Source organism: Moschus berezovskii, chromosome 8 (genome assembly GCF_049115385.1).
Source record: "Moschus berezovskii isolate FMDL1 chromosome 8, NW_MosBer_1.0, whole genome shotgun sequence".
NCBI lineage: Eukaryota > Metazoa > Chordata > Mammalia > Artiodactyla > Moschidae > Moschus > Moschus berezovskii.
Genome location: NC_142467.1, coordinates 42,605,927 through 42,621,838, shown reverse-complemented (window position 1 = coordinate 42,621,838; position 15,912 = coordinate 42,605,927). Strand labels below are relative to the sequence as shown.

The 15,912-nt window shown below is 41.9% G+C and overlaps 1 protein-coding gene across 2 annotated transcripts; it reads right to left on the bottom strand.

The window, feature by feature from the left end:
• Positions 1–1,435: 1,435 nt before the first annotated feature.
• Positions 1,436–15,619, bottom strand: MED7 (mediator complex subunit 7). Of its 2 annotated transcripts, XM_088838540.1 has the most exons (3): positions 15,534–15,580; positions 15,111–15,156; positions 1,436–2,519 (listed from the first exon to the last, which is right to left on the bottom strand). In XM_088838540.1, the coding sequence occupies exon 3, from the start codon at positions 2,500–2,502 to the stop codon at positions 1,801–1,803; it is 702 nt and encodes a 233-aa protein (XP_088694666.1). In that variant the 5' UTR covers positions 2,503–2,519; positions 15,111–15,156; positions 15,534–15,580; the 3' UTR covers positions 1,436–1,800. The 2 variants fall into 2 exon arrangements, with proteins under 2 accessions (XP_088694666.1, XP_055285705.1); XM_055429730.2 differs by lacking the exon at positions 15,111–15,156 and having other exon boundaries at positions 15,534–15,619.
• Between the last annotated feature and the right edge of the window lie 293 nt (positions 15,620–15,912).

Here is a 15,912-nt window from a genome sequence, read left to right as displayed (position 1 = left end):
TTGTGATCCCATGGACTGTAGCCTGCCCAGCTCCTCTGTCCATGGAATTCTCCAGGCAAGAGTACTGGAGTGGGTTGCCATGTCCTTCTCCAGGGGATCCTCCTGACCCAAGGATCAAACCCAGCACTGCAGGTAGATTCTTTAGCAACTGAGCCACTAGGGAAGCCAAATATTTTTTAAGACAGGCAAGAGGCCCATAGATAGAAAGAGAAGAGTGGCCCCACTTGCCAAGAACCTCTGTCCTTCATCTGGCACGGCTTAGGCCCAGTCCAAGAGAGTGTGCAGAACAGGCTATCTACTTGGGAACAGCCTAAACGTCCCAGAATTTTAAAGAAAAGGATAAATGAGTATTTCACACAGAACTGACCCATGGCCACTATAAACCGGACTTTGCCTGTCTATTTGGTAAACGGCCTTACCATTATCAGGGATTCTTGAGCTTGAGCCTGCACGGGAATCACCTGAGAGCTCTTTAACACAGTTTGTTGAGCCCCACTTCTAGAATTCCCTTTAGCATGGCTGGGGTGGATCTGATAATTTGCATAACCAGTCCCCAAGTGATGCCAATGCTGCCAGTCTAGCACTATGCTTTGAGAATCACTGGTACAAACCCTCAGATACAAGGCAGACTCTCCCTCAAGATTTCAGTGGAAGAGGGGCTGGAGAAAAAAAAAGTGCAGAAATGAAATCTCAGTGCTCAAAACAACAATAACAACAAAATAACAACAGTAAGTTGACTTCTTATTCACATGGTGAAGTTAAATCAGCAGGGGTGAGGAGAGGGATGGGATGGGAGGAGGATGGAGTTAAAATGAAAGGAGGTCCTAGTCTTCAGGCATTCAAGGACCCAAAATGACCAAACTTTTGCCATCTTCAAGGGGCTTCCAAAGTTTTCCTGGGTGTGACCATCAAACCAGCAGATGAAAAGAGAATGGTGGGTGATATAAGAAACTTTTATGGGGCAGGCCTGGATTTTTACATCATATTCCACTGCTAAGAACTCAGTCACATGGCCTCACAGAGATGCACAGGGAATGGAGAACCGCAGTTTCTGGCAAGGCAGCATGTCTCAGGCGAGCAAGAATATCTGGTGGAGATCCAGCGATCTCTGCCACCAAACCCCCTTTCCATGGCAGGCTTCCAGCCTTAATCAAGTCTGAATCTAGGAAATGTAGTACAGATAATTTACATAGACATTTTAATGAGTAAAATGAATGTAACTAAAAGTGATCAAAGGACTTCTTAGTGACTGATAAAAGTTCCAGGACCCATCCAGGATAGGGGTAAGAGGCTGAGACAGTGTTTGCAAGAACAGCCAAGAGAAAAAATGAAACTGTTTAATAACTCTGGGGTTCCTCTCTTGAAACATGTTACACTATTCTTTTTTAGAGATTAAGCAAGTTTTTAAGTGAAACAAAGATTTCATAATTTCACATTTATAAAGTCTGATATCCTTTATTATTTATCATTCTTAAAGTAAATGACAAATCTACTTTCCAGGGTTGAAAACCTGCTATCACTGAAGATACCTTCAAAATTCACTGCAACTCTGGAAACAAGGATATTCCACAAATACCTGCACTCTGCTTTTTAAGGTGATCACTCTTAATGTAGGCATACTCATTTACCTATGCTTGCCAAAAGGTGAAATTACTGCTGTGACTTCTCACAATTGAGAAAGTTGGAGAATCAAGCTGCTTGCAAGACTTCTTTCTAGTTATATCTCTTTTGAGACTCTCTAAAAGTGAACTAACTAATGTGTATACCATTCACTGAAGGGGAAAGGAAAAGAAACATCCTTCACGGCCTTTCATTCATTTCGTCAATCAGGACACACAAGGCAGCATCTTTCTCTATAATCTGATCTCTCCTATGACCTGAATTTTCTCTTTGTTGTTCATTCTGTCCAGTACAATTGTTGCTGTCATCAGCGTCCATTGGTTCAGTTTTTACTCTCATCCCTGCTTCCGAATGAGGCAAATCATCAGGCAGAGAAGCCAAGCAATTCTGAATCATCTCAATGACTCGTTCAAGATGCTTCTGAAACCTCTCGGCTGTCTCAAGACGTTGACGTTTCTGCACCTCCATCATGACTCTCAAGGTCTCTCTTGCTTGGTGGGGTCGGTATTCATTTATGAGATGATGTACATGTACAAAAAGCAGCTTAAGATCTTCAAGCTTCTCTTCTCGTTTTATACTCCCAGGGCTCCTTATCAAGATATCTAAGAGGTCTAAGAAATTAATAAGGATAGACATATTGAGTTTTCTCAGTTCTTTCTTGTGATCAAACTGCATAGGATGAAGTCGTTCAATACCCTGACTTTCTAAAGGGCGGATGATAAGATCATCACACTGGAACTGGTTGCCAAACATCATGTAACTGTCCTTTATTGGAGGTGGAGGCTTGGGAGCGAGGCCTTCCTGAATATTTTCATCTGTATACTCCTTGATGTACTGCATTGGAGGGGGTGGGAGGGCACTCACTTGTTGTGGCTCACCCATTGTGGAAGATCGAGAACCTACAGAAATAAACCAGCAAACAAAAAATAAGAGGAAAACAAAACATAACAAACACACACACAAATAAACCAAAGATTGAGAGTGGAGCTACAAAACAAACCTGTCACATTCAATGATTAATGACAGAATATTTTCCCTTTTCTCCCATGGCCATTTGGTGCGCGTGACAAAATGATCTTCCTAGTCTCTAAAACTGACATTTACAACAGGGAAAAGCTGCTATCCTTTTCTAATTAGCATTATATACTCAATCATTAAAGTATTTTCCCAGCTCTACTTAACATTTTCATCGGCACAAAAAACTACTGTAGTATATAGCTGACCTTCAAAGCTATGGTTTTTCCAGTAGTCATGTATGGATGTGAGAGTTGGACTATGAAGAAAGCTGAGCACAGAAGAATTGATGCTTTTGAACTGTGGTGTTGGACAGGACTCTTGAGAGTCCCTCGGACTGCAAGGAGATCCAACCAGTCCACCCTAAAGGAAATTAGTCCTGAATATTCATTGGAAGGACTGATGCTGAAGCTGAAACTCTAATAATTTGGCCACCTGATGTGAAGAACTGACTCATTTGAAAAGACCCTGATGCTGGGAAAGATTGAAGGTGGAAGGAGAAGGGAACGACAGAGGATGAGATGGTTGGGTGGCATCAGACATGAGTTTGAGTAAGCTCTGGGAGTTGGTGATGGACTGGGAAGCCTGGTGTGCTGCAGTCCATGGGGTCGCAAAGAGTCGGACACAACTGAGTGACTGAACAGATACAGCTGATCACTGGACAACACAGGTTTGAACTTGCAAAGGTCCACTTATATGTGGATTTTTTTCAATAGTAAATACTAGAGTACTACAAGATTTATGGGGCTTCCCTTGTGACTCAGTGATAAAGAATCCACCTGCCAATGCAGGAGATGTGGGCTTGATCCCTGGGTCAGGAAGGTCTTCTGGGGAGGGAAATGGCAACCCACTCCAGTATTCTTGCCAGGGAAAACCCAGAGGAGCCTGGCGGGCTAGTCCATGGAGTTGCAAGAGTCAGACATGACTTAGTAAATAACTAAAAACAAGATCCATGTTTGGTTAAATCCTCAGATGCAGAAGCACAAATATGAAGGAACAGCAGATACAAAAGGTCAATTCTAAGTTATACTTGGATTTTCAACTGTGCAAAGGCTGGGCATCCCTAATCTCCCAGTTGTTCATGGGTCAACTATATTTTCATCTATAAGTGAAACAGTCTGGATTCCACACCCCTCACCAGTTATGCCTCATTTCTCTATCCTCTCTGCAGTCAAACTACACATGCTGTCTCCCCATCTCATGTTATAATCACTTCTGTTTTATATTACAAATTGATTTCCAAAAGCAAACACCTGTAATTCTAAGGAACGCTGACAAAATTAACACTGCTCCAGTCTAAACAAACTCACACCATCTGAGCTTCTGCGATTCCACTTCCTTTTTTTCTACAATATACTTCACAATTTTTTTATAGATTCACTAACTTTTCTACATCCGCTACAGAAGTTTCAAACTCAAATATATCTTCAATAGCCACAATAACCTCTAGCTATTCCATTTTAAGCTTGCTGCTGCTGCTGCTAAATCACTTCAGTCGTGTCCAACTCTGTGTGACCCCATAGACGGAAGTCCACCAGGCTCCCCCGTCCCTTGGATTCTCCAGGCAAGAACACTGGAGTGGGTTGCCATTTCCTACTCCAATGTGTGAAAGTGAAAAGTGAATGTGAAGTCGCTCAGTCGTGTCCAACCCTTAGCGACCCCACGGACTGCAGCCTACCAGGCTCCTCCATCCATGGGATTTTCCAGGCAAGAGTACTGGAGTGGCTTGCCATTGCCTTCTCCGGATTTTAAGCTTAGGTATATCATAAAATGAGAAGATTCTGAGTGCTCATTTAGACTGATCTTACCAGATTTTCAAGATTTAATTATACAATCCAACATCAGAGATAGCAAGTAATATACTAGAGGCAGATTCATACTTGGAATTTCTGAGGTACTAAGGGCAGCTGTGGGGCAGTCCTGAGTTTCTGCCAACCTACAGTGGTGAACTGGATACTACAGAGAGTCAATATGGCAGTGGCCATGGGCATGATGAGTTACTCAACTATATCAAGCTACACTTCACTGCTCTACTAACTTTCCGTTTATCCATTTTTATCACTATCCAATCTGGAATCAACCTCCTTCCTCCACAAATACTCATCAAAGTCATCAACAATCACCACATGACCAAATTCAATGGACATTTTTCTAAAGTGATCTTAATCTCTCAGCAGCATTTTCTTCCTTTGCAACCAGGTCCCCTTCTCCCTCAGAGTCTGTGATCTTACATTTATGTTTCCCTCATACCTTACTGGAGGCTCCCTCTCGGTCTCCTTTACTGCCCCCTCTTCTCTATCCAAATTTTAATGTTGGCATGCATCAGAGGAGTGCCCTATAGAGTCAAAAACTCAAAGGCCAAAGGGAAAAGGCAGGGAACATAAAGACTTACACATGCAGGGGCAGGGATCAGAGAGAACACAGCATCTCCAAGCCAGACCTCAAAGCCTCCAGCCACCAGCATTCACTCAGGAATTAAGATTCATTGCACCTTATTCTTGATTTTTCAATAAAGGAAGGAAAACTCCAGATTTTTACAGGGAATTTCTCAGTTTTGAAAAATACTAGCAATTAATTCTAGAAACAGTCAAGTACTGTGACGTCAAAAAGAATTTATCTCTAAAACCTCTGTGGTCTGTGGGCCACCAGTTTTAGGCCTCTGTTTTATGTTCTTCCTGGGATGACCTCAGTCAACTGCATAGCTTTCATTAGCACTTCTATCAGTGGTTCTCAACCAGGTGTGATTTTTGCCAGATAGTTCAGTTTAGTCACTCAGTCATGTCCGACTCTGCAACTCCATGAACTGCAGCACGCCAGGCCTCCCTGTCCATCACCAACTCCCGGAGTCCACCAAGTCCACTGAGTTGGTGATGCCATCCAACCACCTCATCCTCTGCGTCCCCTTCTGCTCCTGCCCTCAATCCTTCCCAGCATCAGGGTCTTTTCAAATGAGTCAACTCTTCACATCAGGTGGCCAAAGTATTAGCTTCAGCTTCAACATCAGTCCTTCCAATGAACACCCGGGACCAATCTCCTTTAGGATGGACTGATTGGATCTCCTTTCTGTCCAAGGGACTCTCAAGAGTCTTGTCCAACACCACAGTTCAAAAGCATCAATTCTTCGGCGCTCAGATTTCTTTACAGTCCAACTCTCACATCCATACATGACCACTGGAAAAACCATAGCCTTGACTAGAAGGACCTTGGTTGGCAAAGTAATGTTTCTGCTTTTTAATATGCTGTCTAGGTTGGTTATAACTTTCCTTCCAAAGAGTAAGTGTGTTTTAATTTCATGGCTTCAATCACCACCTGCAGTGATTCTGGAGCCCAGAAAAATAAAGTCAGTCACTGTTTCAACTGTTTCCCCATCTATTTCCCATGAAGTGATGGGACCAGATGCCATGATCTTAGTTTTCTGAATGTTGAGCTTCAAGCCAACATTTTCACTCTCCTCTTTCACCTTCATCAAGAAGTTCTTTAGTTCTTCTTCACTTTCTGCCATAAGGGGGGTGTCATCTGCATATCTGAGGTTATTGATATTTCTCCCAGCAATCTTGATTCCAGCTTGTGCTTCCTCCAGCCCAGCGTTCCTTTTGATGTACTCTGCATAGAAGTTCAATAAGCAGGATGACAATATACAGCCTTGACGTACTCTTTTTCCTATTTGGAACCAGTCTGTTGTTCCATGTCCCGTTCTAACTGTTGCTTCCTGACCTGCATACAGGTTTCTCAAGAGGCAGGTCAGGTGGTCTGGGATTCCCATCTCTTTCAGAATTTTCCACAGTTTGTTGTGATCCACACAGTCAAAGGCTTTGGCATAGTCAATAAAGCAGAAATAGATGTTTCTCTGGAACTCTCTGGCTTTTTCGATGATCCAGCGGATGTTGGCAATTTGATCTCCGGTTCCTCTGCCTTTTCTAAAACCAGCTTGAACACCTGGAAGTTCACGGTTCACGTATTGCTGAAGCCTGGCTCGGAGAATTTTGAGCATTACTTTAATAGTGTGTGAGATGAGTGGAACTGTGCAGTAGTTTGAGCATTCTTTGGCATTGCCTTTCTTTGGGATTGCCATGAAATCTGACCTTTTCCAGTCCTGTAGCCACTCCTGAGTTTTCCAAATTTGCTGACATATTGAGTGCAGCACTTTCACAGCATCATCTTTCAGCATTTGAAATAGCTCAACTGGAATTCCATCACCTCCACTAGTTTTGTTCGTAGTGATGCTAACTAAGGCCCACTAGGCTTCACATTCCAGGATGTCTGACTCTAGGTGAGGGATCACACCATCATGATATCTGGGTCATGAAGATCTTTTTTGTACAGTTCTTCTGTGTATTCTTGCCACCTCTTCTTAATATCTTCTGCTTCTGTTAGGTCCATACCATTTCTGTCCTTTATGGAGCCCATCTTAGCATGAAATGTTCCCTTGGTATCTCTAATTTTCTTGAAGAGATCTCTAGTCTTTCCCATTCTATTGTTTTCCTCTATTTCTTTGCATTGATCACTGAGGAAGGCTTTCTTCTCTCTCCTAGCTATTCTTTGGAACTCTGCATTCAAATGGGTATATCTTTCCTTTTCTCCTTTGCTTTTCGCTTTTCTTCTTTTCACAGCTATTTGTAAGGCCTCCTCAGACAGCCATTTTGCTTTTTTGCATTTTTATTGGGGATGGTCTTGATTGCTGTCTCCTGTAATGTCACGAATCTCCATCCATAGTTCATCAGGAATTCTATCAGATCTTGTCCCTTAAATCTATTTCTCACTTCCACTGTACAATCATAAGGGATTTGATTTAGGTCATACCTGAATGCTCTAGAGGTTTTCCTCACTTTCTTCAATTTCAGTCTGAATTTGGCAATCTGAGCCACAGTCAGCTCCAACCAGAAGGCATATAGCAAGGTCTGGAGACACTTAGTTGCCACAACTTGGAAAAGGGGTGTTACCGGCTTCTAATGGGTAGAGGCTGGGAATGCTGGAAACATATAATGCACCAGGCAGTCCCCCACTACAAAGAATTATCCCATCCAAAGTGTCAATATATTGTGCCAAAATGGAGAAATCTTGGTCTGTATTTGAGTCTTGGGTTTTTTATTTAAACTGAAGTATACTTGATTTACAATATTGTGTTAGGTTCAAGTATACAGCAAACTTATTCAATTTTTTTTTCAGATTGCATTCCATTATATGTTATTACAAGATGATAAATATAATTTGCTGTGCTGTACACCAAATCCTTCCTGCTTATTTATTGTACGTATAAGACTTTGTTAATCTCATACTCCTAATTTACCCCTCTTTCTCCCTCTCCCCTTTGGCAACCAAAAGTTTGTTTTCTATGTCTGTGAGTCTGTTTCTATTTTGTTTATATATTCATTTGTATTATTTTTAGATTTCACATATAAGTGATATCATATAATATTTGTCTTTCTCTTGATTCATGAGTTTTGATCTCCAGTCCAAACTGCCTCTGGGCTCTCTGTGGATACTTCATAGGGCATTCAAACTTAAAAAAAAAAAATTGATTCCATCTACAATACATACCCTCTAAATCTGCTCCTCTCATAGCTTCTAAAGCTTCTAATCTTTCCTAGCTCAGTAAAATGTCCCCATTTTCCACCTAGTATTCCAAGCCAGAAACCTAAAGTTTATCTCAATGCTCCTTTTTTACCAACCTCCTCTCCTCACCATCACTGCCAAGTCCTGAGATCCCCTAAAGTAGGAAATGGCAACCCACGCCAGTATTGTTGCCTGGAAAATTCATGGACAGTGGAACCTGGCAGGCTGCAGTTCATGGGATTGCAAAAGAGCTGGACTCAACCGAGCATGCACACAGGCACGCTGATTCCAAACTGTTGCTATCTCAAATTCATCAGTTCTGACCAAGACACCACTTCCTCTTATCTGGAACACAATGGCTTTGCAGAGATCTTTTTGTTTCCACTATAGTTCATCTATATAATAGCCAGTCTAATTCTCATACCACATTCCCTTTTACTTATATCCTAGCAATACTGTCTTCAAGTATTCTCATACAATTATTTATAACAACCTCTTCTGCCTCTGGGTCTTTTCATGTGATTTTCTTCCTGTTTCAGGCACTAGCTTATAGGAAAAGGAGTACATCAAGGTTGTATATTGTTACCCTGCTTATTTAACTTATATGCAGAGTACATCATGAGGAACACTGGGCTGGAAGAAGCACAAGCTGGAATCAAGATTGCTGGGAGAAATATCAATAACCTCAGATATACAGATGACACCACCCTTATGGCAGAAAGTGAAGAGGAACTCAAAGGCCTCTTGATGAAAGTGAAAGAGGAAAGTGAAAAGGTTGGCTTGAAGCTCAACATTCAGAAAACGAAGATCATGGCATCTGGTCCCATCACTTCATGGCTAATAGATGGGGAAACAGTGGAAACAGTGTCAGACTTTATTTTTTTGGGCTCCAAAATCACTGCAGATGGTGACTGCAGCCATGAAATTAAAAGATGCTTACTCCTTGGAAGGAAACAATGACCAACCTGGATGACATATTGAAAAACAGAGACATTACTTTGCCAACCAAGGTCCGTCTAGTCAAGGCTATGGTTTTTCCCATGAGAGTTGGACTATGAAGAAAGCTGATTGCTGAAGAATTGATGCTTTTGAACTGTGGTGCTGGAGAAGACTCTTGAGAGTCCCTTGGACTGCAAGGAGACCCAACCAGTCCATTCTAGAGGAGATCAATCCTGGGTGTTCATTGGAAGGACTGATGCTAAAGCTGAAACTCCAATACTTTGGCCACCTCGTGCGATGAGTTGACTCACTGGAAAAGAGTCTGATGCTGGGAGGGATTGGGGGTGGGAGGAGACGGGGAAGACAGAGAATGAGATGGCTGGATGGCATCACCGACTCTATGGACGTGAGTCTGAGTGAACTCCGGGAGTTGGTGATGGACAGGGAGGCCTGGCGTGCTGTGATTCACAGGGTTGCAAAGAGTCGGACACGACTGAGCGACTGAACTGAACTGAACTGAAAGATATAACTTCTCTGATTATTCATCAAAAGCAGACCCTGTCTTCCCCCTTTTATTCTCTTCATCAGTATCTGACTTGTGTCCCCAACCAGACTATAAACTCTACAAAGGGAAGGACTATGACTATCACAGTTCTCACTGGGTTCAAAATCATGCACATAAGCTTCATAAGTATTTGTTGGTAGCTCCATTAATTTCACAAGAGCTTCAAGTCAAAGGGAATTTGACAAACATCTTTAACGTGTATTTACTCCTTCAAGTATTTAATGTTTTTCTAATATATGACAATAATGATTATGATGACAGGTAATACCTGAGTGCCAGGGACTGTTCTAAACTTCTCTCACGGTTGTGAGAAATCTGAGAAAAGAAAGGTAAGCTTTCCATTTCAAGGATGAGATCACTGTGGTTCAGAAAGGTTGATCCATTTGTGTAAAGGAAGTAGCCAGAGCCAAAAGATCTCAAACACTACATCATACTATCTTTCAAAGATAAATAAGAAAACTGCCTCCATCCTAGTGTTCCTTACAATCTATCAAGGAAAACAGACAAAAAATAACTATACGTTTTAAGGGTACTACAAAAGACCAACATATCTGACTACAAAAATCAATCTAAAAATTCCATACGGGAAAATACATCGAAACAAAATTAAAAGATAATCCTATTTTTCTGGAAGAAGAGTGCTTGCAAGCTAACAGGGGTAAATACTAGAAATTTAATTATGTTTTTTTAAAATGTATTTTCTGATTCCATCCCTATGAGAAGAAAAGCACCATGACTTCATATTGCCTTTTATTCACAATTCTACCAGCAACTGAAGCAATGGCTAGAAGACACTAAATCCTCAATAAGGATCCACTGAGTTTTTAACCTGTATCTTAAAAAAAATAATAGAAAAATAGGCAAAAGATGAAGAAAATGAAGATGCTGAATAAAGGCAGGAAAATATTCAGAATAATACACTGCTAAAAGCAAATTTTTAAAAGAATCCTTTTTGAAACAATCCCCAATCACCACTGCAATAAAAAGAGTAAAATATCTAGGAATAAACCTACCTTTGCAGACTAAAAGACCTGTATACAGAAAACTATAAGACAGTGACAAAAGAAATTGAAGATGACACAAACAGATGGAGAGATATATCATGTTCTTTGATTGGAAGAATCAATATTGTGAACATGACTATATTACCCAAAGCAATCTACAGATTCAACACAATCCCTATCAAATTACCAAAATTTTTCACAGAACCAGAACAAAAAATTTTACAGTTTGTGTATGGAAACACAAAAGACCCTGAATAGCCAGAGCAATCCTGACAAAAAAAAAAAAAATGGAGTTGGAGGAATCAACCCTCCTGAATTCAAACTATACCACAAAGCTATAGTACTCAACAGTATGGTACTGGCACAAAAACAGAAATACAGATCAAAGAAACAAGAAAAAAATGCTCAGAGATAAACCCTCGCACCTATTTGGCACCTTATCTTTGACAAAAGAGGCAAGAATACATAAGAGAAAAGACAGCCTCTTCAATAGGTGGTGCTGGGGAAACCGGACAGTTAGCTACATGTAAAAGAATGAAGTTAGAACACTTCCTAATACCATACACAAAAATAAACTCAAAATGGATTAAAGACCTACACATAAAGTCAGAAACTGTAAAACTATTAGAGTGAAACATAGGCAAAACACTGACTTGAATTACAGCAAGATCCTCTTTGACCCACCTCCTAGAGTAATGAAAATTTTTTAAAAAGTAAACAAATGGGACCTTATTAAACTTAAAAGCTTTTGCATAACAAAGGAAACTAGGTGAAACAAAGGTGAAAAGACAACCCTCAGAATGGGAGAAAATAATTCAAATGAAACAACTGGCAAAGGATTAATTTCCAAACTATACAAGCAGCTCATGCAGTCCATGAGGTCGCTAAGATCCGGACACAACTGAGCAACTTCATTTTCACTTTTCACTTTCATGCATTGGAGAAGGAAATGGTAACCCACTCCAGTGTTCCTGCCTGGAGAATCCCGGGGACGGGGGAGCCTGGTAGGAGGCCGTCTATGGGGTCACACAGAGTCGGACACGACTGAAGTGACTTAGCAGCAGCAGCAGCATACTGCTCAACACCAGAAAAACAAACAACCCAAAGAGTGGGCAGAAGACCTAAACAGACATTTCTCCAAAGAAGACACACAGATGGCCAACAAACACATAAAAAAATGCTCAACATCACTCATTATTAGAAATGCAAATCAAAACTATAATGAGGTATCACCTCATACCAATTAGAACGGCCATCATTTAAAAATTGATGAACAATAAATGCTGGAAAGCCTGTGAAGAAAAGGGAACCCTCCTGCACTGTTGGTGAGAATGCAAACTGATACAGACACTACACAGAACAGTATGATTCTTTAAAAAAATTCCTTAAAAAAACTAGCAGCAGAACTGCCATATGACCCAACAATCCCACCACTGGGCATATATCCTGAGAAACCCACAACTGAAAGAGACACAAGTACCCCAATGTTCACTGCAGCACTTTTTACAATAGCTAGGACATTGAAACAACCTAGATGTCCATTGACAGATGACTGGATAAGGAAGGTGTGGTACAAATACACAATCGAATATTACTCAGCTAAAAAAGGAATGCATATGAGTCAGTTCTAATGAGATGGATGAACCTAGAGCCTATTATACAGTGAAGTCAGTTCAGTTCAGTTCAGTTCAGTCGCTCAGTCGTGTCCGACTCTCCGCAACCCCATGAATCACAGCACGCCAGGCCTCCCTGTTCATCACCAATTCCCGGAGTACACCCAAACTCATGTCCACAGAGTCGGTGATGCCATCCAGCCATCTCATTCTCCGTCGTCCCCTTCTCCTCCCGCCCCCAATCTTTCCCAGCATCAGAGGCTTTTCCAGTCAGAAAGTCAAATATTGTATATTAATGCATGCATATGGAATCTAGAAAGATGGTACTGACGAACCTGTTTGCAGGGCAGCAATGGAGACACAGGCATAGAGATCAGACTTGTGGACACAGTGGGGGAAGGACAGGGAGGGACAAACTGAGATAACAGCATGGAAACATGTACATTACAATATGTAAATGTACCATACAGATAGTAAGTGGGAACCTACTGTGTGACACAGGGAGCTCAACCTAGTGACAACTTACAGGGGTGGGATGGGGTGGAAGATGGAAGGGGAGTTCAGGAGGGAGGGGACTTATGTATACCTATGGCTGATTCATGTTGATATATGGCAGAGGTCAACACAATATTGGAAAGCAATTATCTTCCAATTAAGAAAAAAAAAGCAAAAAATCCCCACATACATGTAAAATAGCTAATGAGAAGTTGCTGTATAACATGGGGAGCTCAAATCTGGTACTCTGTGACAACCTAGAAGTGTGAGATGAGGTGGGGGTTGGGGGGAAGGTTCAAGGGAAAGGAGACATATATATACTTATGGCTGATTCACAGTTGCCAATTAAGCAATTATCCTTCAATTAAAAATAAATTTTAAAAAAGGATCCTATCCATCTAAGACTATCAAGATTTCAAATATTCCATCACTTAACAAACAGAACACTTTCCATGCAGCAGGTGCTGGATTCCAGCACAGATCACACTCTACCTTTCAGCTTCTTCAGAGTGGTCATGCCAATTTTACAAGCAAGCTCTTAGCTACTCTGGCCCTGCAGGGAAGTCTTCTGCAGTGGAAAACATCCATTCCCCTGAGGTCCCACAAAACACCATCACAGCCACTATAATAACACTCTAAGGTGGCAAGCCAGTATCACCAAGAGAATATAGGGAATTCTCATACACAGCTGATAGGAAAGGAAACAAATATGCTTACCTGGAATTTAATGTGACAGTATCAAACATTGTAATGCTGATAGTCTTTGAACCAACAATCCTTTTTATTATTTTATTTTATATTGGAGTATAGCTGATTGACAACACTGTTGTTGTTGTTCAGTCACTAAATTGTGTCCAGCTCTTTGCCACCCCATGAACTCCAGCACCTCAGGCCTCCCTGTCCTTCACTATCTCCTGGAGTTTGCTCAAATTAATTTCCATTGAATCAGTGATGCTATCTAATCATCTCATCTTCTGTCACCCCCTTCTCCTCTTCTTGCCCTCAATCTTTCCCAGGATCAGGGTCTTTTCCAATAAGTCAGCTCTTTGCATCAGGTAGCCAAAGTATTGGAGCTTCAGCATCAGTCCTTGCAATGAATATTTAGTGTTGATTTCCTTTAGGACTGACTGGTGACCCAACAATTCTATTTCTAGAAATTTATCCTACAAAAATACTGGTACAAGTACACAAATCTGTGTATCAAGATATTTAATGCAGTACTGTTTGAAAAGAGCAGGAAAAGCTGGAAATAATCCATACTTTCATCCATACCTTCACCCATATGAGAGCTGGGATAAAATGTCTATATATACACAATATGGCCACTAAGAAAAAAGGGGTGAAAGTACATGGAATGGAGGGTTATAAATACTGTGTACTGCCTCATTTATTTACAACACCCTAATGATAGTTGCAAATAGTTATAACCAATGTTTTAAAACTTTCAAAAATTCAGACTTTTCAGCTTATGACTAATACTCCATATTCTTCAGATTCTCCAAATGTTAACATTTTCCCTCATTTGCCTTATTGGTCTCTCATCTCTTTATCTAAAATACTTCAGTGGGTATCTCCCAAATAAGAATGTCCTCTTATAACCACATAATTACCAAAATCGGAGAATTAGCAATTATCTGGTACTTCAAAATAAATTTCATATAGCCTAGGTTTCACCCCTTCAAGCCTTTTCAGATTGGAATTCCTGTTTTGTGCTTCCCAGAACCTTGTGTAATCCTCTGCTTAAACTACCAACCCTCCAAAGGGCAGCTAAGTGACAGGTATCATTGTTTTATATCCTCTTTTACTTAAGCTTCAAACTAATTCTATGAGTTAAGTACTACTATCAATTTCATTTTAGAGATGAGGGTCCCAAGTCTGTTTCACCAAGCAGAAGTGTCTGCAACCAGATCAAAGGGCCAGGAAATGGCATAGCAGGAATTCTCAACCTTGGTTGTTATGGTTGCACAGCACAAGCTCCTTTAAATCAGTAAACAATGAAACATCTGACAGTACAAAAGGAAACTTACAACAGAAATCATGTTTATTTATACCACTTCTCCAGACTAAACTTGTCAAAGGCAACGGAGGTTTTTCGTAAGACACGCGCCAGGCATCATAGCTGATTATCAGACTCAAGATCCACCTTCTAGTGTTTGTTCCGTTTTGACGGATTTAACCAAAAAAAGAAAGGTATTGTAGGGTCTTATCTCCAGACGTTCGACTCGTTTATCTACTGTTAATGGAGCTGCTGGAATGTTGTTTTTAAAACCTCCCCAGAAGATCTAATAAATGACGCGTGGAACCTACCTACTTCCCCGTCTCCCACTATAGCTTTTGATTTCAGGAGTGCTCCCTGAGGAAGAAGGACGAGACTGGTTAGGGACAAGGTCGGAGAGAGGCCAGAAGACGTGGCGAGGCCACACAGCTCGGCAAACGAGCGGCGCGGGTCTAGAACTCAGGTGTGCCAACCTCCGGCCCGGCTCGGCCTCCCCATCGGAGGAAGCCTAGAGCCCATCGCGCAGAGGGTACCTTCCCACCCCACCCACTCCTGACCCCGGCTCGGCGAGCAGCGGGGAAGGTCGCGCTCTCTGAGGGACGCCGGAGAGGAAGGCGGCCGCACGCACTCAGCACCAGGCCTCCCGGGACTCCCAGCCCTCCCAAAGGAAGCCGCGGGGTCCGGAAAAAGAAATGTACAAGGAATTGAGGCCCAAGCCGTCGCCGCCCACTTACTTCAGCTCTGGGCTTACACTAGCAGCCGCCTTCTCCGCCTCAAGCCGAAATCCAACTTCCGGCCTCCACTTCCAGGAAGAAGCCACTGATGCTGTCCTTTGATTGGCTGGGAAGAGCTGTCCTTTAACCGAGGCTCTAGGCCCGCCTCTGTGACGGTTGGCTCACCGTTTCGCCGGCGCATACTCCCCCTCCCCAGCCACCCCTCTCCCCCTACCTTCCCTCTGGCACTTCCCACCCTTCCGTGATTCGGCAGCAGCCACAGGGTTTGGGGTCGCGGAGGATGTGTCTTCCCAATAAAAGCAGCTACTCTTTGCTTTTTCTGTTTTCCTGAATATTCACTGGAAGGACCAATGCTGAAGCTGGAGCTCCAATACTTTGG